General features: G+C 46.0%; 1 protein-coding gene across 4 annotated transcripts; it reads left to right on the top strand.

Moving 5' to 3' along the window:
- Positions 1-2,365: 2,365 nt before the first annotated feature.
- Znf180 (zinc finger protein 180) lies at positions 2,366-25,271 on the top strand. Of its 4 annotated transcripts, none has more exons than XM_008851989.3 (6): positions 2,366-3,071; positions 5,961-6,041; positions 11,279-11,353; positions 11,655-11,711; positions 16,305-16,425; positions 21,984-25,271. In XM_008851989.3, the coding sequence occupies exons 2-6, from the start codon at positions 5,991-5,993 to the stop codon at positions 23,711-23,713; spliced, it is 2,034 nt and encodes a 677-aa protein (XP_008850211.1). In that variant the 5' UTR covers positions 2,366-3,071; positions 5,961-5,990; the 3' UTR covers positions 23,714-25,271. The 4 variants fall into 4 exon arrangements, with proteins under 4 accessions (XP_008850211.1, XP_008850210.1, XP_008850214.1 ...); XM_008851988.3 differs by having other exon boundaries at positions 2,366-3,205; XM_008851992.3 differs by lacking the exon at positions 2,366-3,071 and adding an exon at positions 3,241-3,319.
- The last annotated feature ends 877 nt before the right edge of the window (positions 25,272-26,148 follow it).

The raw sequence follows: 26,148 nt of genomic DNA, 5'->3' as shown, positions 1-26,148 counted from the left end.
ATGGGAAGCATAATCCCTTGAACTCAAGCAATGTCTATTCCTTTTTAAGGTTCCAGTGTCAACCCAATGTTTGACTAAGGCTTTCCTGGGGAACCAATGAATTTACTGAGCTTACTTACAGAGATGACTGAGGAGTTCCTGAGGCGTATATGTGACCTGAGAGTATTTACCTTGGAAAGCATTTCCTAGCCTTTCCCACATAATATATTTTAGTTCTTCCCAAACCCAGGAGACCATATGTGATTAGGGCCAAATTACATACAGTTGGCTGGGAAGAGGCTGGATCCTCAGGTAAGGGTCCAATGACCCTGCCTATATCTCCTTTAATTAAAGAATATAATAGTCAACAAGTCCAATTATGATGACCTTCTGTAAGGCATATAAACACAAGGTAAAGACAAGCAATTGGTACACAACCCCCAGCATAGTCATTTAAGGAAAACTGTGTTATAGCCTTGAAGCAGGTTTTAAATGACCAAGTCTCCTTTAAAAGTTTAGAGATGTTTTACTTAGAACTTATTTCTAGTAAATTATTTAATAGTTCTCTTAGTATAAAACATATCTATATATTTATAATGGTTTTATATAATAAATACTATGGTTAGACATAATGTTATAACAAACCAGTTTTAAAACCAAGACTGATTTTTCTTGTTCCAAGGGAGAAAAGCACAGTCATATCAGCCAGCAGAGTTTCCAAGGACGAAAAGCGTCCCTCCCCAAACAGAACGTATCTGCCTGCATACCGAGCAGTGCTGTGGGAGAGGGAAAAGGACAAGGCCGAAAGGATGAGATAGGAAGACCAGTCCCAGAATTCATCTCCAGCTGTGAAGATGAGTTAACAGATCAAACCTATAACCAACAGTTTAATTTTCTCAAACCATTTTCAAGCCTTTAGAGGTCTGAAAGCAATATAAACCAGACCAAGAATGTCAAACCCAAAATATTTCCAAAGCAAGCAAACCAAAGAGATATTATGAAAGCAAACCCAAACCAAAAGGTATGCAACAAATAAGGACCTTAAACAACCAGTTCAGCCAATAAAATAAAGATATTTAGGGTTTTTGATGGAAATGTATGAAGACAATAATCATAGGCATACATGACAGAATTACTTGAGATCTCAGCACAAGCACCCATGACGAACACAGATACAAGACCAAAACACAGAACAAGACAAGCACAGACAAATAACATCAACCAGATTGCCGTCAAATCCAGGTCCTAAAAGACAAGCTTTTGGGCTCATGGCCAGGTGGGTCCAGGGACGTCTCCTCTGGAACCCGACTAGGGGGAGATTTGCTGCATCCAGCTTCCCACCTAGTTTCTCTGATCAGAGCCCAGAACCAGATGGCGACAGATCGCTGGCTAGCCAAAACCAGGAGAGAAACAAAAATCAAAAGTGGTTTCTCCAGCGCTCTCTTACCTTGCCGGTGGTGTGGGGGGGAGAAACCGGGGGTCTGACTGGGGAAGCAGAAGCAGCCGGGACTGATGCAAGCCCCCTTGCAGGGAGTTTGCGGTACTGTCTGACAGCCGAGGCTGATGCAGGTCCCCTCCTGGGGATTTCTCAGAATACTGCCAGGCAGCTCCCTTCTCAGGGAGTTTCCCGAAGCTGCCAGGCCCAGAAGTCCTCTGGATCTTGGTGGGACCTCTAAACACCAACACCACTTTAAGAAAAGTAGCAAGGTAAATTTTAATTTTCGACCGGCCGGGCTGTCTATCTCGGGAGTAGAAGCAGCCCTGATGATTGTTAAGTCAGAGTTTTTATAGGATTACAGAATTATTGTTAAAACAGGACATTTGTGAACCAATCAGGTTTGTACAATATAGCAGAATTTTGACTCTATTAATCAACAACCAATCATTATACAGACAAGTGATACAGTCATATAACTTGGCAATCAACTTTGTGACCTTAAAACTAGCCAACTGTTTTAGCCATAATAAATATAATAAGACAGTCAAGGTAAATGACTTCTAGGTGGTCATACAATAACAGGATAACAAGGGTGGTCTTATGCCCTGTGTCAGGGTGACCCAAGACAGCAAGCAGGTTACAGAAGTGAAAACAAGCTGGTTAGTAAAAATATAGTATCTGGAATTAGCACATTCCATGATTCATGGCCAGGGCAATTTTCCAAGGCCCAAGGTTGCCCCCCTTTTCCTTTCGGTGTGGAGCAAAGTTGCTGCTGAAATGGCTCTGAACAAAATGGAGTAACTTAGGGAAGTTTGCTGAGCCAGTTCAACAAAGTTTTATTTATGTATTTCTTTACTTATTTTATGTGTATGAGTGTACTGCCTGCATATGGGTAAGTACACCTGGATCGTGCAATGCCTGGGGACGTCAGAAGAGAGCGTCGGATCGCCTGGAACTGGAGTTAGGGACAGTTGTTGGCCACCATGTGGGTGCTAGGAACCTAACCTCGGTCCTGTGCAAGAGCAGCCAGTGCTCTTAACAGAGCAGAGAGAGCGAAGCAGGCTCTCCAACCCAGTTTTATTTTTTATTACATTTATGTGTGTGTGCACACGCATGCACATGCCACAGTACATATGTGTAAGTCAGTAGAAAACTTGCAGAAATCAGTTCTCTCCTTTTATCAGGAGGGTCCCAGGGAAAGAACTCGGGTGGTCCAGCTTTGCCCACTGAGTCATCTAGCTGCTGGTGAGGAGCTTCTTTGTAGAAAGAGGACAGCGCCAGGCTCTCAGATTTGTCAGGTGTCAGGGTGATGCTCAGGGCTTCAGCTCAGCACAGGGCAGCCTTTACCAAGTCGGCCCCTTCCACACACTCGAGCCTGACCCTGGCCTGCCAGTCCCAGCTCACAGACACCAAAAACACTCCCAGTCTTCGCCCAACCAGGACCGACCTCCCAGCCGCACCCCAGTCCTTCGGATTCCCGGCCCGCCTCTCGACGCAGAGGCTTCTGGGAAATATAGTTCTGACTCCCCGAAACACGCACTTCCGCGTTCGGCAGGCAGCGTAGCCATTTGTGCGGCGTGTGGTAGCCGGTTGCGGCCGGGTTTCGCAGCCCCTCTCCGTCAGCCTCGAGGGGCCTTGCGGATGCTGACTAGAGGTGGGGATCAGACTAGCCCTCTAAGAGGCGGGTCGGACGCACCTCGTAACCCAAGTGGGAGGTTGTGACCCCGAGTTCATCCCGCCGCAGCGTAGTGCACCGCTCAGGTTCAGCCCGGGCCGGCAGACGCCCAGGTTGGTGAGGGGCGCGCACAGTGCTGGCTGTGCGCATGCGCGGGGCCTGGGCGGAAGCTGGACGCAATGGTGCCTCAATCTTAGCCCCCGGCCCTTTAGCCTGAGGTCGCGCAGGTTGGTGGAGCTAGCGATCTTCCTGTGCGCACATGTGCGGGTGCTTGGACAAGCGGTGGACTTCTTTGGTACCTGAGGATGTCCAGGGTGGTGAAAAACGGGGCGGGGCACATGCACGGATATGGGGGAGATAACTTGAAAGGTTCAAGGGGGACACTGAGCAGGATTGTGTTTTGGATAAACGAAATATATTAACGCCATAGGCAGCATGCGGGCGGAGGGGGGCGTTACTAGGCGAGCTCAGGCCCAGGTAGGTAAGGGGTCTCCATAGTTTGGAGAATGGTAGTCCTGAGGCCTGTGTGCAGAATCAGTTTTGGGGTGGGGCGAGACACAGTTGCAGATGGGTGTGGTCTGTGTTCTGACAAAGCTCATGGCACCCAAGTCTGACTTAGTGATCCAGTGAGTTTATAGTTCCTTAACAGAAATGTGGGGGGGGGGGGGGGAGTAACTTACAGGAGCCATGATGGCCCAGCTGCATCATTGAAAGGCCCCTGGGTGATGACTCAGGAAAGCCACGTCCCAGGAGTTCCCTGCAGAACTTGAAGGCAGCCCAGCTGGGTGGGGTCTCTCCCTGGAGTGGTTACTGTAGAGGGCCTTGTGTTGCAGCTTTCTACGATTTGTAAGTTTTCCCTACTTCCCGAAGTCTTAGGAGCCTCCCTCTAGAAAGGAGTGTGTTGCAATTTGAAGAGAATGACTACACAAGAGACCAGACTGGAATTGCAGGTTGTTGCTTCAAGAGAAGGTAGTGTTGCTTGGGCAAATCTTTCTGACAGCCAAGTGCCCTGTCAGGGCCTGGTGGAGGATTCTAAGCACAGTGCCTCTTGCACATGCAAAGAGTTTCAGGAACTTAAACTGGATCATGGCACCCATGTAGGATAGTGCAGGGTCCTACAGCATTCAAGTTGGGTAGACTGTAGGTTAGAGGGAAGGACTCTACATCCAAAAAGGACTTTTTCCAGGCGTGGTGTCACTCTGGAGGCAGAGGCAGCAGATCTCTATGAGATCAAGGCCAGCCTGGGATGGTTGACATAGGGAGTTTCAGCCAGCTGGGCTACAGGGAGACTCAGTTTCAAAATACAAAATAACAACAAAAGGACTTCCTGAAACAGTTGCCATCTGATTGACAACTGTCAGGGGAGGAGTTGGTATTGTTGGGACCTTTGTTAGCTACTCTGCAGGCAGGAGAATGCCTCGGTTGGTAGACGGACAGAGTCTGGGCTGCAGATTAGGTCCTGGAAGAGGCTGACTGTATGACCCGCCCCCTCTTTATGCAGGACAGGAAAGGGTCTGGTTCGCATGGGAGCAGCTCCAGCATTGGCTTGAGCATCCCTAGGGTAGCAAGTGCCAAGGACCTGAGTCTTGATTCTGGAGCAATGTGCTCATATTACAACTTAGGTAATATGTTTTCAATGCAGGATGACGATACAGCAGGGGACCCCAGGACCTTTGTGGCAGTTGATTTTGAGGCATAGGGAGAGATACACATTCTCATAAGAAACCCAGACTGGAGCTGGGGCTGTGACTCAGTTGGTAGAGTGCTTGTCTAGCATGCATGAAGCCCTAGGTTCTGTCCCCAGCATTAAGGAGGTGGTGGCAGGGGGCCAGAAGTTCAGAGTCATCCTGGGTTACCTAGTGATTTTGACACCAGCCTGGGCTACAAGAGACCTGTCTCCAAAACAAAAAAAATGAAAAAGAAAGTTTAAAACCCCATACTGGTAGAATCCAGGGCCTGATTCAGATTCTGGGCATACACCTGCCCTGGATCTAAGTGCGGGTGCATGCTATATAGCAGCCTTTTCCTAGTGGTGCTGCCCTAGTATCAGACCCAGTGATATCGGATTTGGCACAGAGACAGCTGAGCTGTGGAGGTACAGGTTCTGGGCCTGGGAGAGGCTGGTAGGTGTCTGCCAGAGGTCCCCAGTCCTGCCTACACTCTTGTGACTTTGGGTACAAGAGCCCTTCAAGTTGATGGAGGGATCAGGTTAGAGGTACAGATTCAGGGTCCAGGAATTGCAATAAGAATTTGAGCCAGAGACATTGTGATAAGATGGTGGAGGGAGAGAGGGATTGGGAGCCTGTACTTGGCTATTTGGACAGGAAGTCAGAGACCGTGAGAGAGGTCACTGAGGAGTCAGGCCTGGCTATGAAAGGGTGGTGTTCATGGCAGGGTAAGTTCTGAGGAGAGCTGGGGCGGTGTGTCAAGCATCATGCATTTAGTGGCTGTATTCCCCTGCCATGGAGGTCAGTTGTGCTGCTGGCCCTGGGAAGAGGTGCTGGTTTAAGGTTACACCCATGGCAGGGGTGAGGCAGTGGAGAACACATTAAGGGATTCCTGTGTGTTGTGTGTTTGTGGGGTTCCTGGAGCGTGGTGGAAGCCCTGTTGGAGCGCTGGGTTTTGGTGTTGGCAGAAGGTTGTGTTTGAGCATGAGGTGGGCTTTCAGGGAGGTGGGGTGCTGGAGCAAGGAACTCTGGAGTTTTGGCTTGGAGACAGAACTGAGGGATTCTTGGCATATGCCCAAGTATTTGTATGCAGAAACATCTAGAAGCATGCTTCCCTGAGAACTGGAAGGTAATCCAGCAGGGGCAGGCCGGCCTGGGAGATGGCAGTGCAGGCTGCTCAGAGCCTCCCTTCTTCCTGCAGCTCTGCACCTTGCCACACCTGGAGGAAAGCATGGAAGGGCAAGATGAGGAGGGCCTGGAGTCCCTGCAAACCTGTGTGCAGGTGAGTGCAGCCTGTTCCCAAGAGCCCCAGAGCTCATCCCCACCTGGCCCACAGCCTCAGGCTCTGATTTGTTTTGGAGCACTCTTTGGAGATTTGGGCCCAACTGGGTGACAAGCTTTAAGAAAAAATTAATGTTGAGCATGGTGGTGCACACTTTTAATCCTGGCACCCTAGAGGCAGAGGCAGGCAGATCTCTGTGAGTTTAGCCTGATCTATGTAGTTCCAGCCTAGCAGGGCTGCAGAGTGAGACCCTGTCAGAAACAGGAAACAAAGAATAATCGTGTCTGTGTGTCTGTCTGCATAGGTGTGTGTGAGTGCACGTACCTGTGTGCCTGCACAGAGGCCAGAAGAAAACATCAGGTCCTCCTCTATCTATCATGCCACCTGTTCATTTGAGGGAGGGTCTCTCCCTATACCTGGGGCTTGTGTTTTCTTCGGGTAGAATAGAAGCCAGCAAGCACCAGTGACCCCCTAGTCTCCCTTGACCTTAGAGCTGGGGTTACAGGAATGTGAAGCACCTGGCTTGTTATGTGGATCCTGGGATCTGAGCTCTGATCCTCATTATTGAGCAGCAAGCATGCTTTTTTAAAATATGTATTTTATTATTTTTATTTTATGTGTATGAGTATATTGCCTGCATGTATGTGAGTGCACCTGTGTTGTGCAGTGCCGTGGAGGTCAGAAGGCATCGGATTCCCCTGGAACTGGAGTTATGGATGATTGTTAGCTGCCATGTGGTTACTGGGAATCGAACCTGGGTCCTCTGCAAGAGCAGTCAGTGCTCTTAACCGCTGAGCCATCTCTCCAGCCCCTAGCAGCAAGCACTCTTTAACTGCTGAGCTATCTCTCCAGCCTTTAAACTTCCTCCCTTTAAATCATTTTTAGTTATTTATTTTTAAAGATTTATTTGTTTATTATATGTGTGTATATGTGACTGCGTGAGTTTCTGTGCACCAGGTGCATGCGCGGGTACCAGTGGTGGTCATAAGGCATCAGATCATCCTGGAACTGGAGTTCTCTGCAAGAGCAGAGAACTTAACTGCTGAGCCATCTCTCCAGACCCCTTTAAAATTTTTTTTTGAGGCAGGGTCTCATGTGTCTTGGGCTCACCTGGGATGTAGCTAAGGACGACCTTCAGCTTCTTACGTTTCTCCCTCTACCTCAGTGCTGGGATTACAGGTGTGAGCCACCATATACAGCCTAGAAAACAGTTTCTGGGTTCCTCAGTACTGAAGAAAATACAAAGATGAAAAGTACAAGGTTTTTATTATTATTATTATTTTAGAAAAGTTTAAGAGGGCTGGAGAGGTGGCTCATTGGTTAAGAGCACTGGCTGCTCTTGTAGAGGACCCACATGGAGGCTAACAACCGTCTGTTACTCCAGTTTCAGGGGAATCCTGACGCCCTCTTCTGACCTCTGCAGGCATTGAATGACACAGGTACACTTAAACACATGCAGGCAGTATGTTCATACACATAAAATAAAAATAATAAGCTGGGCGTGGTGGCGCATGCCTTTAATCCCAGCACTCGGGAGGCAGAGGCGGGTGGATCTCTGTGAGTTCAAGGCCAGCCTGGTCTACATATTGAGTTCCAGGACAGCTGGAGCTACAGGGAGACCCTGTCTCAAAAAGACCAAAAATAAATAAATAAATAAATAAATAACAATATTTTTTAAAGTTAAAAAATCTATTTGGGTGTGTGTATACATGTATGGGTGTGCCGCGGTCACATGTGGAAGTTAGAGGACAGCTTTGTAGAGGAGTTCTGCTTCTACCATGTAAGTTCTAGGGTTTGAACTCAGGTCATCAGACTTGACAGCTGCCCCCTTACCTGCTGAGCCATCTTACCAGCCCCCAGTACACATTTTTTATATGTAGTGTAGAATCCATGACCCAAAGGAGAGTTAGAAATAGAAGTAACATGAGGGCAGTTGTTTTAGTGGTATAAGAAAGGTCCAATACGGGCTGGAGAGATATCTCAGCATTTAAGTGTGCATACTTCCAGAAGACCTGAATTCAGATCCCAGTACTTAGGTTGGATGGCTCCCAACCACCTGTAACTCCAGCGGATCTGGGGCCCTCTTCTGGTGAATCTCAGGTGAGGGTCCACTGGCCCTCCATTGGCACCTGCACTTGTGTACAGACACACATACACACACACACACATACACACACACAGTTTTCTTTTAAAAAAAGAAAAGGTCTAACCAAAACTAAATTGTAAGGAAGGTAGAGACAAGGGTTTATGCTCCCTGACACTTCATGGAGGAGGTGGCATTTGTTTTGATACTTCAGCAGTCAGTCAGAGCTTGGCCTGTGGGACAGTGGAAAGGGAGGAGCTTGTATTGTTGGGTCCGAGGTTCAGGGATGATTGGAGACCACCCACCAAAATTCGAAATTTAGAAGATTTTATTGAAAAGCATTCCAATTCTTGAACGACCAGTTGGGCACAGACTCCAGGAGCCAATGAATGGAGTCCGGCCCCGACCAACAATGAGCAGGGGTTTTTATTGAGTACTCTTGAAAAAGCCCGCGCAAACTGGGCAACCTCTGAGTTGATTGGATAACTCTGAATTCCTTGTACAGGGGGAAATTTCATTGGTTATAGTCATGGTCAGCCTCCTGGAATATCTCAATTTCTCCTTTTACGGTAGGATGCCCCTATCGGCCTCTGGATGCCCTTTTATGGTCAGGAATTTGGGTCTTTTTCAGGAAGGCATGTCCAGGCTTGCCTAATCTTAGCCCGCAGTATGGGGTAAAGGAGACTCACAGTTTCTAGGATCAGAGACTTAAGGCTGACAAGATGGAGGCTGCTAAAAAAATGGAGCCAGTGTGACCTGGATCCTTCAGTATCAGGCAGTCAGTGGACTGGAATGTGTGTTAACCTTCCTTACCATTAAAGGCATGTGCCTTTAATCCTAGCACTGGGGAGGCAAAGACAGGCAGATCCCTGTGAGTTCCAGACCAGCTCAGGTCGTGTGGTGAGACGTGTCTCTAAAAAAAAAATAATAAAAGATCCCAACAACAAGGTCTGACCTCAGCAAAGTACATTGGGGAACCAATGACTTTTGGGGCCTATAGAGCATGGCAGGAGGTTTCTTATGGGAACACAGGTGACCCGAAAGCAGCTGTGCTGAGAAGTTTACACCCAGTGTAGCCATCCAAGTGGAGTTTCCTTCAGTTAACTTTCCCCAGGCTGTATACGCCCAAGACCTTGTGTGATTGGGACAGGAGGAAGAGGCTAGAATCTCAGGTGAGGGTCCAGTAGCCCTCCCACCCTTCAGTCATCAACAGCCTGCTCTCTGTAGGCAGGCACAGCTGCTCTGATGAAGGTGGAAGCTCTTTTGCTCCAAAGACTGTGTCCTACAAAATGAGTCTTCAACTATTTTTAAATAAACATGGTTTATAAATCCTGTAGAAACAGAGCTAATCCAGGGCTGGTGTTGAACTTAGGCTTCTCCTAAGAATACATAATGCTTTTGGCCAGTAAGCTGCCAGAGCAGGAACCATTAACAGCAGACTAAAGATTGCCATAGAACTGTGGGTGATGGTACACACCTATAGTCCCAGCACTGGGGAGGTGGAGGCAGGAGGATTTCCATAAGTTCTAGGCCAGCCTGGGCTATATGGCAAGGCCCTGTCTCAAAAGCACAGTGAGCTGGGAATGGTGGCTTGTGCCTGTAATCCCAGCACTAGGGAGGCAAGAAGCAGTAAGTTGTCAGGATGTTGGTCCCATACACAGATTTAAGCAAGTAAATCCAGAGAGGGTCATCAGAGCCAGAGAATGTAGGTATTGGGGCTTAGAAAGGTGCCCCAGATCCTCTGTGTTAAAGGCTTGGGGGTGGTCTTAGGAGATGGTGGAGCTTTAAAAAAAAAACTTTTATTTTATGTGTATGGCTCTTTTACCTGTATGTATGTAAGTGTACCACATGTGTGCAGTACCTGCAGAGGCCAGAAGAGGGTGCCAGATCACCTGGAACTGGAGTTATAGACCGTTGTTAGCCGCCTTGTGGGTGCTGGGAACTGAACCCCAGTCCTCTGCAGGTGCAGCCAGTGCTTTTAACCACTGAGCCATCTCTCCAGCCCCAGATGGTAGAACTTTTTAGAGGTGGAGCATAGTACACAGAGGCTAGAAGAGGATGGCACGTGTCCACTATCATTCCTGGCCTTCTTCCTTTGAGGCAGGGTCTTTTCCTGAACCTGAAGCTCATGTTCTGTCAGCTGGGTTGGAAGACAGCAAGCCCCAGTGACTCTCCTGTCTCTGCCCTCTCAGAGCTGGGTTTACAGGCCTTTGTGGGATTGTGACTTGGGTGCTAGGATCTGAACTCCAGTCCTTATGATTGCTCAGAAAGCACCCTCAACCATTGAACCTGCTCTGTCCCCCTGGGTGCTTTTTGCTTCTTGTTTGGTTGTTTATGAGACAAGGTCTCACAATGTAACAGCACATGCTGGACTTGAACTCCTCATTCATGATCCCCATGCCTTAGCCTCCTTAAAGTTAGTTTGTTAGGGCTTGTTTTGTTTGTTTTTGAGACCAAGTTGGCCTGTAACTTACTATATAGCTAAGGTTGACCTTGAACTAATGATCCTAGCCTCGACTTAGTGAGTGCTAGGATGACAGTCGTGTGCCATCATGCCTGGCTTATTTTTTTTTTTAATTACATGTATTTATTTATATGTGGGTGTATGTGCCACAGTGCGTGTGTGGAGGTCAGAGGACAGTTAATGGAAGTCAGTTCTCTCCTTCCACCATGTAGGTCCCAGGGATCAAACTCAGGTTATCAAGCTTTGCAATGGCTCTTTCCTGCTGAGCCATTTTGTTAGCCCCCTGGCTTAATGTTTGAAGTTAATTTCTTGATTGTTTGTTACTTTTGGCTTTAGGCATGCTCTATATAGTGCATGTTACTGGCTTAGGGCTCCATCGTGCGGGAATTTAGGCGGAGCACAGCTGGAAAGTTTCTTTGGTTCCTGGGATCACTTAGCTGCATAGAGCTGGCAGCAAGTTCATCCTGGAGCATTCAGAGACCTAGTACCTGTGTGTGGAATCTCAGCCGCCTCTAGGTGTCCCTTCTCTGTATGGTCACCTTGAGCTCACCCTGAGAGGTAGCAATGGTTGGTAGTTAGATGTATTAGAACAGATGGTGCATCAAATTCTAGCTGACTGACCATGGGAATGTTGAGCTACAACTTTGTCCTCTGATTATTTTTATTTTTCTCATCTGTTTCACCTCTTAGAACTTTGTTCTACCTCAAGAAATGATCATTGAAGTTGAGGGAGACGATGCCGGGACACTGGACATCATGCCCCAGGTGAGTTGGGCAAGTCCCCTTTATGTGAACATGTGTGCGTGGCTAGTCGGTGGTAAAGCTAAATTGAAGGGAACTGGAGCAGAAAGTGAGAGGATGAAAATAAGAGTGAGTGGGCTGGGGAGATGACTCAGTTGGTTAAGTGCTTGTGTCAGCATGAGGACCTGGGCTTGATCCCCAGATAAAAAGCTGAGGTGGCTGTGTACACTTGTGTGCTCAGTGCTGGGGAGGCAGGGGTAGAGGGCTCTGTGGAGCTTAGTGGTGAGCCACTCCAGCTCCAAGTTCAGTGTGGATTCTGTTTCAGAAAAATCAAGTGGACAGTGAAGGAGGAGGACACCCAATGTCAAGCTGGCCTCCACAGGTATGCACACACATCCTCCACCCATCCCTACTCCCACGAGTGAGCAGCTTTGCCAAGAAATGTGGTTGTGTCAAAGGTGAAAAGTGGAGAGCTTCAAGGATATTGCAGGTTGAGGAGTTGATTCAAACAGATGAGAAAGATTCTAGGGCCTGGGGACATAGCTCAGTGGTAGAACAGTTGCCTAGTGTGCACAGAACCCTTAGTTCAATCCCCAGTGCCACAGAAAGGAAGAAAGGAAAGAAAAAGACTCTATTTAGAAGTGGTTATCAGGAAGGAGTTAGTGGAGAAAAGAGTTATGAATTGGGAGGTAAAGGAGATAAATTATAAAGCAGTCTGTCTTACCATTAGAGAACTTAATCTGTTGAGTCTGAATAGACTGGCTCTGGATAAGGAAAAGAGTCCATCTATAAAGAATGAAGGGAGCTATCAGAAGGCTGGCATTCTTTGTGAATAATCAAATGAGAATGCGACTGGGATCTGCCTTCTAAAGATGATTAACAAGAGTGGAGAAAACTAGGGGATGGGGAGATGACTCATTGTGTGCTTTGTATGAGAGCCTGGGGGCCTGAGTTCAAATCCTCAGCATCCATGTTAAGGTTGCAGGGCAGAGACAGGTGGATCCCAAGAGCTTACCAACCTAAGCAGAATGATTACATTCTTACAGCTTACAGTGGCACTGACTATATGTTCCCATTCCAAGAGGGAGGAATAGGGGCATAGTTAGGAAATAGTGGATCAAAGCAAGACCAAAACCCAGCAGGGCAGATATCAAACCCGTGGCTCTGTGGCCGGTGTCTGGGGCTTAGTTTCAAAGAGCTTAGATGGCTCTGCCCCCCAGCCCTGCTACATGCAGCGTACATCTCTTGGTCTGGTCCCACTCTGTATGCAGTGCTCCTTGGCAGATGTCTCATGGTTCTGACAGCTCCAGCATCTTGGGGGTCTCCACTGAAGCTCAGCTTTACCCTTACAATTTCATGCAGTAGCCTCCCCCAGCCTCCTCCCAGGGACTCTGCTGCTCCATGTTGTGTGGCCTCAGCAGCTCTTTAAAACTGTGGAGTTAAAGAATCTACAGCCCCTCGCTCTTGCGTCTCGTTGCCTCGAAAGTCAGCACCAACTTTGGATGCACCTTCGACCTTAGCAGCAGCTTTAATGTGTTAAAGTAGTAGCTTGTAGCTTTCTAGGAGCAACTTTCTCCTTCCTCAAGTTGGAAGCTTCCCTGGTTGGGGTCTTGCCCTGAGGGCCCCTTCCCTTGTTCCATTGCAGACCTGGAGCCCTCTCCTTAGTGGTAATAATCTCTTTAACAGTTACAGCCTCTGCACCCAGCCTTGGCTGCACCATTAAGCTTCCTGTGCTCCTTTTCTCTCCAAACTGTGCATTTTGTATTTCTTTCTGCTCTTTTTCTCTGTAGACCTGCATAAAGTAAACAGTAATAATCATTCCACAGACACATTAGTTTTAATTAGTTCATTAGTTTTAATTCAACCTCAAGTAAATTCTCAGGACATGTGCAGAAAACAGCCAGATTCATTGCTAAATTATCACATGAATGAGCTGTAGCCCAGCTGCTGATTGAGACCTTGCTCCCCTCTGAAAGCTCTTGAGCCAGGCTCTATCATCCGTCCGCACTTCTGTCCAGGCTCAGCTAGAACATCCTGTTGAGCTCTGCTTACATAATGCAATGGCTTCTTTAGACTTAACTTTCAAAGTCATCCACACTCCTCTAAAAAACAACATAATCAGCTTCTCCACAACAACAGCCCCACTGTCTGGTGCCAATTCCTCTGTTGCTGTGATAAAACACCATGACCAAAAGCTACGTATGGAAGAAAGAATTTGGCTTGCAGTTCTAGAGGCCAGAGTCCATCATGGTGGAGGAGGCTAGGCAGCAGGAGGCTGGAGCAGAACTGGACTGATCACATTTGGGCACACGGGAAGCAGGGAGAGTGAACTGGAAGTGGGGTGGTGCTTTAAACTCTCAAAGCCCACCCCCAGTGACATACTTCCTCCAGCAAGGCTCCACATCCTAAAAGTTCCATAATCTCCCCAAACAGCACCACCAACTGGGGGCCAAATGTTCAAATATGAGGCTATGGTCATTCATGCCACAGCACCCAGCATCTTCTTCTGGCCTCCACATGAACATATACACACAGCACATGGTAGAAAGAGAGGAAAGAAAGCTAAAGCCATTCTTTTCTATGTTAACAGATCATGCCACCCAGTAAGTGTGATTGAGTTCAGGTTATTCTGAAAAGATCATCCAAAGACAGGACTGTGACATTCTGACACCCCAGCTGCTTTTGTACCTTTTCTCCCAAGGGTATTTTGTGATCACTTTGTGTATTGATCCCCCGATTCATTCACTGAAATGCTAGTATATTAGAGCTAATACATTTAATATGCATTTTACATTAACTGTGCTTCCATGGAGTTACATTTATGGCTATCTTCATAGATCATTGTAGCATAGTGACTCAGGTTAACTGTTCCTTAAATAATGAGAAAGTATGGTGTTCTATGATAAAAGTGCTTGGAGCTTGGACAACACATAACCAGAGGTAGAGCCAGGGCTGCTAATTAAGCCTCTTACTACTACTGTTATTGTAAAAAATTAATTATTTTTGCACGTGTGCGTGTGCATGCCTAAAGACCTGAAGTGGATGGCAAGAGTCTTCCTCCATCACTCTATTTTTTATTTGCAGCGGGGTCTCTCAGTTGAACCCAGAGCTCTCTGATTAGCTGGTCTAGCTAGAACTCTGCGTCCTGAGTGCTAGGATCACAGGTGGCTGCCACACCTGCCTGGCTTTTTTTTTGTTTGTTTGTTTGTTTTTGTTTTTTTGAGACAGGGTCTCCCTGTAGCCCCAGCTGTCCTGGAACTCACTATGTAGACCAGGCTGGCCTTGAACTCACGGAGATCCGCCTGCCTCTGCCTCCCAAGTGCTGGGATTAAAGGCTTGCGCCACCACGCCCGGCCCACCTGGCTTTTACATGGGCTCTGAAATCCAGTCTTCATGCTGTGCAGCAAGCATTCAGCCACTGAGCCATCTCTCAGCCCTATTACTATTTTTTGAGATAGGGTCTTGATATGTAGCTCAAGCTGACTTGGAACTCACTACGTAGCCCACATTAGCCTCTAACTTGTGGAAATCATTCTGCCTTTGCTTCCCAAGAGGTGGGAATTACAGATGTGTGCCACCATACCAGGCTTAGTCAGTTACTATCTATTTGATATTTGACTTTGATTTTTTAAAACATATCAGTTTTTATTTTATTTTTATTTACTTTATGTGTATTTACTTTAAGTGCATACATGTAAACACACCCATGTTGTGCAGTGCCCATGGAGGCCAGAAGAACGTGTTGGATCCCCTAGAACTATAGTTGCAGACAGTTGTTAGCCACTATGTGGGTGCTGGGAATTGAACCTGGATCCCCTGGAAAATCAGCCACAGGCCAGTCCAATGAAAGTAATTTCCCAATTGAGGCTTCTTCCACTCAGGTGTGTCAAGGTGACAACTGAAGCTGTTTACCATAATCCTGGTCCTTCCCTTTCATGGGGCAGTTCTGTTTTTGGCCACACTCAGCTTTGGGGAAGGGTCTTTTGGGATGCTCACTGTCACATAAGTGAGGTCTCAAGTAGACCTGGTGGTTTATGCCAATAAACCCTGCTATTTAGGAAGCTGAGGCAGGAGGATTTCCAGTTGAAGGTGAGCCTGGATAATTTGGTGAGATCATGTCTACAAACTTAAAGAAAAACAAAACCCTTCAAAATCTGGGAAGACATACCTTTATTGGTTTATTATCTATAACTCCAGACCCTGATAATAACTTTTGAAATAAAATATATTCTTACTAGATTTTCTTTATTTGGGGAGGTGGTGTGTGGTTCATGTGTATGGGGAGGTCAGAGTCATTTCTCGCCTTCCACCATGTGAGTCCTAGGGATTGAACCCAAGCTGTCAGGCTTCAAGGAAAGTGATTTTACCTGCTGAACCATCTTGATTGCCTATAAATGATTTTTTTAAAGGCTGAGGACATAGTTCAAGGGGAGTATGTGTCATAGTGGTAGAGTGCTTGCCTAGCATGTATGAGGGCCTGGGTTCAATCCCATGCCCTGCAAGAAAGAGGCAGACAGAAAAGAATGAGGGGCCAGAGAGATGGCACAGAGGTTGAAAGCACACACTACACTTGCAGAGGACCAGAGTTTTATACCCAGCACCCATGTTGGACAGCTTACAACCACCTGTTACTCTAGGTCTAGGGGATCTGATGCCCTCTTCTGGCTGCTGTGGGCACCTGCACACACAGGTACAAACTCACACATATACATAATTAAAAATGAGAGAAAGAGAAAATAAAATATCAGTCGTTTCTTATTTGGCATCCTCTTTGGGGAAGTAAAAACAGGTCTGGGATCCAAAGTCCAGAGATTCCTTTTCTCCTTGATTAGAATGTTTTGGCAGCTGGTAGTTTTAGGGTTTTAATCTAACTGCCTTGTTAGATTCTCCTGTGTCCTGCTGTCAGGCATTTCTTCCCCTTTAGCATTGAAAAGAAATGATGCCCAGCTAAGCAGGATTGGATATCCCATTTTAGGAAAGTGCGGACTTCAAGATTGTGACCGTGGACTTCACCGAGGAGGAACAGAGTACCTGGAACTCTGCCCAGAGAACCCCAGACAGAAATGTGATCCTGGAGGGCCACAGGGACCTGTGGGGTGAGTACTTAAAGAACGGGTGTCTCCTTTACTACTATTCCATCAAGACCCACAGTACTGAGCCATCAGAATCTCTTTTTACATTTAGTATACTTTGCCTGCACACCACGAAGTGGGTGGAGGCCAGAGGACAGCCTGCAGGAGTTGGTTCTCTCCTTCCATCATGTGGGCCTGGGGCCAGAACTTGGGTCATCAGGCTTGGCAGCAAGCACTTTTATCTGCTGGTCTGTCTTGCCGACCCAGCAGCCAGAATGTGTTGACTGCACGCAGACTGCTCATGTGCTTCATTTCCCAGTGAAGGTGAACCTGACTCCAGTGTTACCTGTTGATGTGGAATGCAGCTCTCACCTCAGAGAAAGTGTTTATCCTTGATCCAAGTGACCACGTCCCGGGACACAGATTCAGGTTTCCCTGAGTGACGTGTTCTACCATGGAAGTGGTCACATGAGCTTTTATTAGTTATGGAATGAAAGAGAAACAGAAAACAATGCAATTACCAAATACACCAATGAGGATCATAGATAGGCAGGTGTTGCTAAGATTCCTTCTGGGAGGCCTGAACAATGTCTGACCCCCTCTTCCCTTGGTCCCTATGACAAAGCAAGGTACAATTTCACCAGAGTAGTTTGGAAAACTAGTAAGTTTATTGGGCTTACTTTCAGAGCAGTGGGTGAGGAGTGTGGGTGTAACCCTCCTAGGGCCTCCAGGCATGGATTGTGACTTTCCAGCTACCATAAAAATGGGGAGAGACCCTCCCTGTGGGCTTCCCTAGCTTAGGTACTCTTAGTCCCCCACCCTCACCCCCACTGCCCCTTGTGCAACTAGGGCTGGCTGGGTGGTTGGGAGACATGACTGACTCTCCCTGCCTCGGTCAACAGTCAAAAAGTTTTGTGATAATCCTAGGCAAACTGGTGCAGCCAAGTTTAGGAAGAAGGTGTCTGTGCATAACTTGCTAGTCGGAGAACAGTCCTATGCCACAGCAGGTTATAGCCAAGGGGGAAAATGGGTCAGTTTCAGATGCTGTCTGATGACTGATAGACACTAGCAGCCTACTAAGAATACATTTTAAAGGCTTTACCTATTAGTCAGAATAGGTTGGACACAGGGATGGTCAGCAAATAGCTACTAAGGGAACTGAAGTTAACCCAGGGCCATTTGGCTCTGGATAGGTGACATTCTAACTCTTCAGGATCATTAAGTTGTTTTTCCTTTTTTTTTTGCCCTCAAAATGTGCTGTCATTTAAGGAAAAGAGACAAATCATGTAATAGGAGATAGTTACAACATATTCAGTTTCATAATAAAGGTAATAGTACAACTAGGCATGGTAGCAAATGCCTGTAATCCCAGAATTTAGGAGAGAGATAGGCAGATTTCTAGAATCTGGACTCTAGTCTGGTCGACACAGTAAGATACTTTCCAAAAATGTCACAAATTTATACTGAATTAAATCAGAATTTTAAAAAAACACTCTAAGCCTGGCGTGGTGGCACACACCTTTAATCCCAGCACTTGGGAGGCAGAGGCAGGTGGATCTCTGTGGGTTCAAGGCCAGCCTGGTCTACATAGTGAGTTCCAGGCCAGCTGAGGCTACGGGGAGACCCTGTCTCAAAAAGACCAAAAAAAAAAAAATTATTTTGATATATCACAGTGAAAGATTTATCGTCCTCTTTTTTTTTTTTTTTTTTTTTTTTAAAAAAAAAAAAAAAAAAAAAAAAAAAAAAAAAAAACACTCTAAAGAATTTGTAATTTCAGTTGCAAATATCTAGCTTGTTAGTCATTATCTGTAATCTCAGTACTTGTGGCTAAAGCAAGAGGTTTGAAAATTTCATGCTAACCTGGGCTACAGAGTTAGACACTGTCTCAAGAAAACAACAAACCCAGTGTATTGACACATGGCTATAATCCCAGCACTTTGTTGGGTTGAGACAGGAGGGTTGGGTGTGTCAGACCAGTTCCTCCTGCATAAGCAGAAAAACAAACCACAAGCCAGGGCACAAGTTCAGCTGGCATGTGAAGAGAATATCATGCCTACCTGTGGACACCCAGGGCGGGAGCCCATGGGTCCTGTGGGCATTGTCATCTACAGGAAAGGTCCTATGCCAGCCACTGCCCTGTTGGTCCTAGAAATCCATGGCTTGCTCCCATGGTTCCCTGAACATTCAGTGTTAGCATTTATTGCCATATAGAATTCATCAGTGCTAGCTCAGTGAAAGCAGCCATGTTCACATGTAGCAGGGTGGGAACTAACTGGTGCATTCAGAAAGCACAGGTCAACACCAGGATCTAACCTTGGAGCTACAGGATGCAGCAAGCACCTGTACACCCCCACCCCCACCCCCACCCCCATCGGTCTATAAATGACTTGAATCCTCCAGTCCTGGTCTCAATGCCATCTCTTTTTTGCTGCAAACATCCTGGCAAAGACCATGGGTTCCTGGAAGTTGTCCAGGGGTAAGAAGAGCTCTGAAGTCAGGCTATAAAGCAGTCTAGAAACATCTGTGTTGTAGGGCCTTGAGTCCAGAGCTGGTGTGGAGCTCCTGCTGATCTTAAACATCCTTTCCAGCTGCAAATGGGGTTTCAGCTGGAGCTATGTCTAGGTTCTACTGGAGCCTGGACCTTTGGCTCGGGGCGGGGCTGCTAGCAGAGTTGGGTCTGTGGCTCTTAATGGAAAAAACAGACCAGCAGCTGCTTCAGCTTTGGCTTGGTCAGCCAACACATCCTTCTGGATGCTACAAGGGACCCCTTAAGGTCCAGTCAAACCTGGAGAAGGAATGTTCTAACTGGGAAAATGCCCAAGGGGCTGGGTTGAGGAAGGGACCTGATACCAAATGGGTCTGGGCGCATAGGCAAGGTGGTGACAGGGATGCAACCTCTAGGGTAGGTGGCCTTTGCAGGATCTTCTTGACTTTTTGCATGCTGGATCCCGAGCCACACATCTCAGGCAGCCCTTTTAGATACTTCTGGAGATGCTGCTCAGAGTATTTAATCTGGTGGCTTTTGAACTATACCTGGACTTGATGCTCCTTCATGTTAATCCTTTCCACCAGCACCACACTGTTCTCTTAGGCTGAATACTTGACTTTTTGAAATGTTCTTCCAGCTCATACTGGTCCTCTCTTATACACAGTGCACTCCTCAGAGTGCTGGGGTGCTAGGGCCTCTGGAAAGGCTGGAGACCCCTGTGGCCTGGAGACATGGTATACCTAAGGGATTTGGGAAACTAGGTCCTGAATGCACTGGGGTCCTGGGAACGTGTGAGGTTGATTTGGGGGTTTTGGGGGTGAGCTCCTTGCATTGGAGAGCCCATTGGCTCTTGCTTCTCCATCTAGTTTTGGTGTGATGTTTAATTGTCAAGTTACCAGTTTCAGCTTTGTAGAGTTTTCAGCAGTGCCACACCCCACCCTGAGAATGTGGATTTGCAAAACACAGGATTTTTTGCTTTTGATTGCTTTTGACCTATTTTTTGCTTTTTGTGGTTCCCAAAGGTCAAAGACTGGGAGTAATTCAGCAGTGATTTTCTTTTGTCCATAGCCTGAATACCAAAAGTCCAGTCTTTGCCTTCCAGATTTTCAAATGAGACAGTCTCCTAGTTGAAGCAAGGCAAAGAATATAAAAAGAATTTGACAGTGCCTATGCCCAGTGTTCACATCTTCTCCTGGAGAAATGTACAGAATTATCTATTTACCCCAGATGGTTCCCCACCAAGGCCAAAGAAACAATTGAATCCAAGTCCAACTCGTTAAATCAGTGTTGGATTACTTACAGGAATGTAGGTGACTACAAGACAACCACATCATCAGAAACCCACCCTCAGCATGGGTGACAACTTATGAGAGCCCAGGTACCAGTAAAGTGTTCTACTCTCCTCTCGCACCTCAAGACCATGTGTAGCTGGAGCAAGAGGTGATGGTGACTGGAATCTCAAATGAGAGTCTAGTGACCCTTCCCTCACCTCCTCATGAGGGAATGTTAGCAGCTCACTGCCATGGGTGGAGACCTGTCACTGCATTATTCTGATTGTTCTCCTGCCATGATTGCAGACCAAGGTATTCTGTAGGTCTTAACAGCTCTGTTTCTTGGTGGTGGATTGTCGTGCCGCACCCAGAGGAAGTAACTCCATTACAGCAGGAGTTGAGAATGAACCGTGTAGTCATTACCTCTGTAGGAAATCCTGATAGTAATTGTTGCATTTCCCTCACCACCTCAGCACTGTATACAGGACTACTTTTTCCAGTGTGCTCTTCTTCATTGTGTCACCTAACAGCCACTCAGATGTCTGCCTCTGCCCAAACCTCTGGTCTCACTCAGTTGGGGTTGTAGAAATACAGGGCGATAGCCTATCAAGTGTTTAGGGAAGTAGGATGATATACTGCCCCATTCCTGGTCTGTTCACAACTATAGTGTGTTCCTGTCTTGCTGTTGATGCAGACTATGCTAATCGGTTTGATGCCTCCAGAAATGTCTACAAATGTAGCCAGTGGCATTTCAGTGAATGTCTAGTGCTAACAAGATTTGAAAGAATCTTCTACTTTGCTTTTTGTTTTTAGGCCCTTCTATTTTGTTGCTAAGGATTGCAAAATTGGGCTGAGATTCTGGAGGTTTATTTTAGGTTATGCAAGTACTTGGCATTTAAAGTCTTGCTTACTCAGACAAAATTGATGCGTATAGACCCATTTGAAGGCTCTGTTGAGCATAGGGTAGCAGTTCTGCACTTGTTGCTGCCTCTTACTGTTTCCATTTTTCAGTTATACGTCTGTATTAGTTACTTTTCTGTTGCTGTGATAAGATGCAATGACCAAGGCAACTTATAAAAGTAAGAGTTTATTTCAGCTTACAATTCCAGGAGAATTAGAGTCCATCATGGCAGTAGGCATGGTGGCAGGAGGTAGACAGAGCAGGAGCAGAAAGCAAAGGTCATACCTTCAAGCAAGCAGAGGAAGCCGAGAACTGGAGATTCAACGAGGCTTAAGAACTCTGCAAGCCCAGCCCAGTGACATGTTTCATCTACCATGGCCATACTTTCTAAGACTTCCCAAAACTGCCACCAACTGGGGATAAATGTCCAAATACTTAGAGTCTGTGGGGGACATTCTCATTCAAACCACCACAAGGTCCATAACTAAAAACATTTTTGCAGTTTCTTGTGAACTTTATCCTACTGGTCTAGCTCTAAATTTTTTTGAGGCGTGGGGTGTCTGGAATGTTGCGTACCCCATAGTCACATGTTGAATATTTGGTGTTCAGCAGGTAGCAGTATTTTGGGGAGCTTCTAGAAACTAGGAATTGGGATCTGGTTTGAGGGAATGTGTCACTTGAAGGTTATACCTCCTCTCCAATATCCTTTCTAATTTCTGTCTACCATCCCTCCATACCACACATGCCTGTTGCCATGATGTTGCACCTAAACTCATGCGTCTAAGTACTCATGGACTGAAGGAATCGCCTGAAACCACCTGCCAAAGTGAATCTTCTTCCTGTAGGTTGTTAACCATCAGGTATTTGGTCACAGTGCTGATAAAACCGACCAATACAGATGTCTTGTTTTCCTTTCTTCCAGACTTGGCAAGTGTACATGGAATAGAAGAATCAGCCCCAAAGCAGAGCATTTTTGATGAAGAACCATCCCATGCGGTGAAGATAGAAGAATTGTCAAGAGATGATCCTTGGCTCTCTTCATGTGAAGAATTTGGAGACTCTCAGGACCAGGTGGAGAAGCAAGGGAAAAAAAAAGAGGAAGTGGCCTTCACTCAAAGTACAGCTGGTATTCATGAGAGAGCCCCGCAAAGTGATGAACTTGGGAAGAGTTGTCTGAGTTCCAGTCTCCTTTCATTCCCCATGATACCTCTCAGAAACCATTTTCATAAACAGGTAGCACATGCTAAAAGACTGCATCATAATTTTATTGCAAATAGTCAACAGAAGATTAGTGACAGTGCAAGTCTACATGAAGATGGCGACTGTGGAAAAGGCCCTCAGAGCATTCATCTTACTCAGTTTACAAGAACTCCAAAAGGAGACAAATCCTATGAAATTAATGGTAATATTCGGTCAGCTAGCCATGGTACACCCATAAATCTACATGAAAAAGTTCATATAGAAAGTAGAACCTTTGGTCTAAAGGGATATGGGGAAGTTTTGAACCATGGCATATCTCTTAATGAACAGCAGAGAGTTCCTGTTGGAGAGAACCAATATAAATATAGTAAAACTGTTCTCAGTCCAGCTCTTACCAAATACATGAGAAACTATTCTGAAGAGAAACGTTTTGAATGTAAGCATTGTGGGAAATCCTTTAGCTGGAGCTCACATCTCATTGCACATCAAAGAACTCATACAGGGGAGAAACCTTATAAATGCAATCTATGTGGAAAGTTCTTCACCCGGAGCTCACATGTTGTTTCCCATCAGAGAATTCATACTGGAGAGAAACCTTACAGATGCAATCAGTGTGGGAAATCTTTTACCCAGAGATATGTGCTTGTGGTGCATCAGAGAACTCATACTGGGGAGAGGCCTTATGAGTGCAACCAATGTGGGAAGTCATTCAGGCAGAGCTATAAGCTTATTGCACATCAAAGAACTCACACTGGAGAGAAGCCATATGAATGCAATCAGTGTGGAAAATCATTTATCCAGAGTTATAAACTTATTGCACATCAGAAAATTCATTCTGGGGAAAAACCCTATGAATGCAGTCATTGTGGGAAGTCCTTCAGTCAAAGTTATAAACTTGTTGCTCATGAGAGAACTCACACTGGAGAAAAACCTTTTGAATGTAATTATTGTGGGAAATCATTCAGCTGGAGCTCTCAGTTGGTATCACATCAAAGAACACACACAGGAGAGAAACCTTACGAATGTAATGAGTGTGGGAAAGCCTTCAACCGCAGTTCACACCTTGTTATGCATCAGAGAACTCACACTGGAGAAAAGCCCTATCAGTGTAAACAGTGTGGGAAGTCCTTCAGCCAGAGCTATGTTCTTGTTGTGCATCAGAGAACGCACACTGGAGAAAAGCCTTATGAGTGCAACCAGTGTGGGAAAACGTTCAGACAGAGCTCTTGCTTTACTCAGCATCAGAGAACTCACACTGGAGAGAAACCCTATGAATGTAATCAGTGTGGGAAAACGTTCAGCTTGAGTGCCCGACTTATTGTGCATCAACGAACTCATACTGGGGAAAAGCCCTATAAATGTAGCCAGTGTGGGAAAGCTTTCATTAGTAGTTCTAAGCGCAGTAGACATCAGGCTACTCATAATGATGAGAAATCCTGTAAGTACAAGTAATAGAATACTTTAGCTGGAATTTGTTGCTGTTACCCTCTTTAAAAAGGGATGAATTTAGTGGAAATGTAAAATGAATGTGCACTGAGTACCTTTTGATTATCTCTGTTTTACTGATAGAAATAGAAAGGCAGTTTCCTAATTTTTGACAGATAAGAATATGCGGACTCTGGAAGAAAAAAAATGTTACATACTGGCATAGGTGGTTTCTTGGTGAGATAACAGCAGGGGCCTTAAGCATAGAAAAAGGTTATCTGTAAGCTAGTAGAAGTGGCTTCCCAGTGACAGGTTGGGTAGAAGCTGTACCCAAAAAACTGAAGCGCAAAAGCTGTTACTTTAGCTCAGAAGCCTTCCTTGAACTTGAATACTGGAGCCTGACAGCTCAGCTTCTCTGTTACTAAAGTGAATTCTCTGTAAATTTGAATGAGGTGTTTCTTCTTAAAAACTCTGACTTAAGATTATAGTTGACCAACTGCCTTTGCTCTCCAATAATGACTGACTACTAGCCCTTGCTCTTCTGAAATCCTGGTTCTTCTCTACCACTTGTATTGACTGGGGAGGTTCTTCCTGATCCTGTGTGCTCCTACCCAACCAAAGTCCCCACTCCTATTCAGTTCAAACAGACAGAGCCTCTCAACTCAATTCTTAGTTTATGTATAGGCTTGAGCCATTCCGGCTCCTCAAGAGGCATAAAGTGGGTTCCAGCCACAGCTAAACTGTCGAGTCACTTTGGAGTTCCTACCTTTTTGTTCCAGAGAGCTGCTTTTCTACCTCAGTAAAACTTTACTCTTCTGTCCTCATTCATCATTCTTTCCATCCCAAGACAACAAACCTGGAGCCACTGACTCAAGGATGATTTGGGTGGCCATTGAGTTTTCAGGGCTCTGTTTCTCTGAACTAATCTTGTCTGAGCCAAGAAATGGCTTTGTCACACTTAAAGCTCTTTACACAGCATTTCCATGTATCTGGAAATACATTCTGAAGAAGGGGAGAGGCCGATAACTATGAACTGCGTATTTTAACTTTGGAATTTAACGTGCAGAATCAGTCTTGCCCCCGCATGGATGTGGACACCCAGAATCCCATCCATAAGAAGGCTGAGTCCAGAGGATTATGAGTTAAAGACAAGCCTGGACTACATAGTAGGACCCTGTCTTTGAAAAATGAAAGAAAAAAACCTTCCCTTAATGAACATTGCTGCAAACGTAAGAAGCTTTGGTACTTTTCCCTGCAAAAAGCATTCAGCTCTGAATCATGGAAAATTAAACTTGACAGCCTTTTCTAAAAAGAGTCTATGAAATGTTGACACTGGTGACCTGCAGGAACTTGGGCAGGAAAATACTTTACCCTATCAAAGTCTACATGTAATTTCCCTATTGGGTAGTTTGTAATCTATTTTGTTCTGCACTTTCTGTTCTGACTGAGTATTTTCTACAAATAAGGTAAATGGCTGTGTAATGAAATTTGAAAAATGAAAATAATGTAGAACTATTCATTTCCAGAAACATTGTGATGAAATGTTAGGGTATGGATTAAAATAAAAAAGGATTATGGTTCTCTATTTGGTACTCCTTTATGTCAAGTCATCTGCTGGAGGTGTATGTTGGTTTGCTATAGTTGACACAGGAATAAAAATTGGTCAGAGAGAAAAGACAGATTTCCATCTTGTTTGAGCATTTAAGTTAGAATGACCAACCATATCACCTATGGTTCAGGGATTTCCATTTAGTTTACATATGCAGGTTACACCTTAGGGCTTTGATTCCATGGGATGTTGAAAGTGTCCATGAGAGTGCAATGAGAGTATAGACCAGGAAGTTTAGACCATAGGAACTAAGGAAGCACAGGCAATGTATAGGCGAGCACGCGCTGGGCTCTCAGGGTCCCAGCGCACACTCCTGGGCAGTGAAAGCTCCTCCACTACTGAGGTCTACTCAGTCGATCCCGTCCCTATTTCACCCATATACCTTCCTCAGGATGTGAGGTCCACTGGCCACTTGGACCACACGGGAAGCGTACGAGGGACGGCAAAAGCCAGGGTGTCCGCGAGTTGGCGACGGAGGAATAGCGCCCTCCGGGGAGACTGGATCACAGGATTTAGTGTTACAGCTCAAGACAAGTGACTCAGCTCAGATCTCAGTGATTCAGCTCTTTATTGGGGTAAAACTAGGACTATTTATAGTGTAGAGACAGCAGAAGAAGTCTTAGCTGATAGGTACTTTTAGAATGCCTCATTTACATAGGGCAGTGGGCTTCTATCAGGCTATCAAACAACGCCTGATTAAAAACCTGGTAGCTCCTGTGCCGGAGGGCATGTATTTGTGGCGAGCACTTTAAAAGAAGAGTCAGGGAGGATGCCAGGAAGGCACTCTGCTATGAAAGGAATCTGCAGCACATGGTTTCCGAGCTCGTGAGCTATCCGGACGTGAAGAGACTTC

This window comes from Nannospalax galili, unplaced genomic scaffold (genome assembly GCF_000622305.1).
Source record: "Nannospalax galili isolate Female #2095 unplaced genomic scaffold, S.galili_v1.0 scaffold385, whole genome shotgun sequence".
Taxonomy (NCBI): domain Eukaryota; kingdom Metazoa; phylum Chordata; class Mammalia; order Rodentia; family Spalacidae; genus Nannospalax; species Nannospalax galili.
The sequence above is the reverse complement of the archived record's forward strand: the minus strand, read 5'-3'. Positions and strand labels throughout refer to the sequence as shown.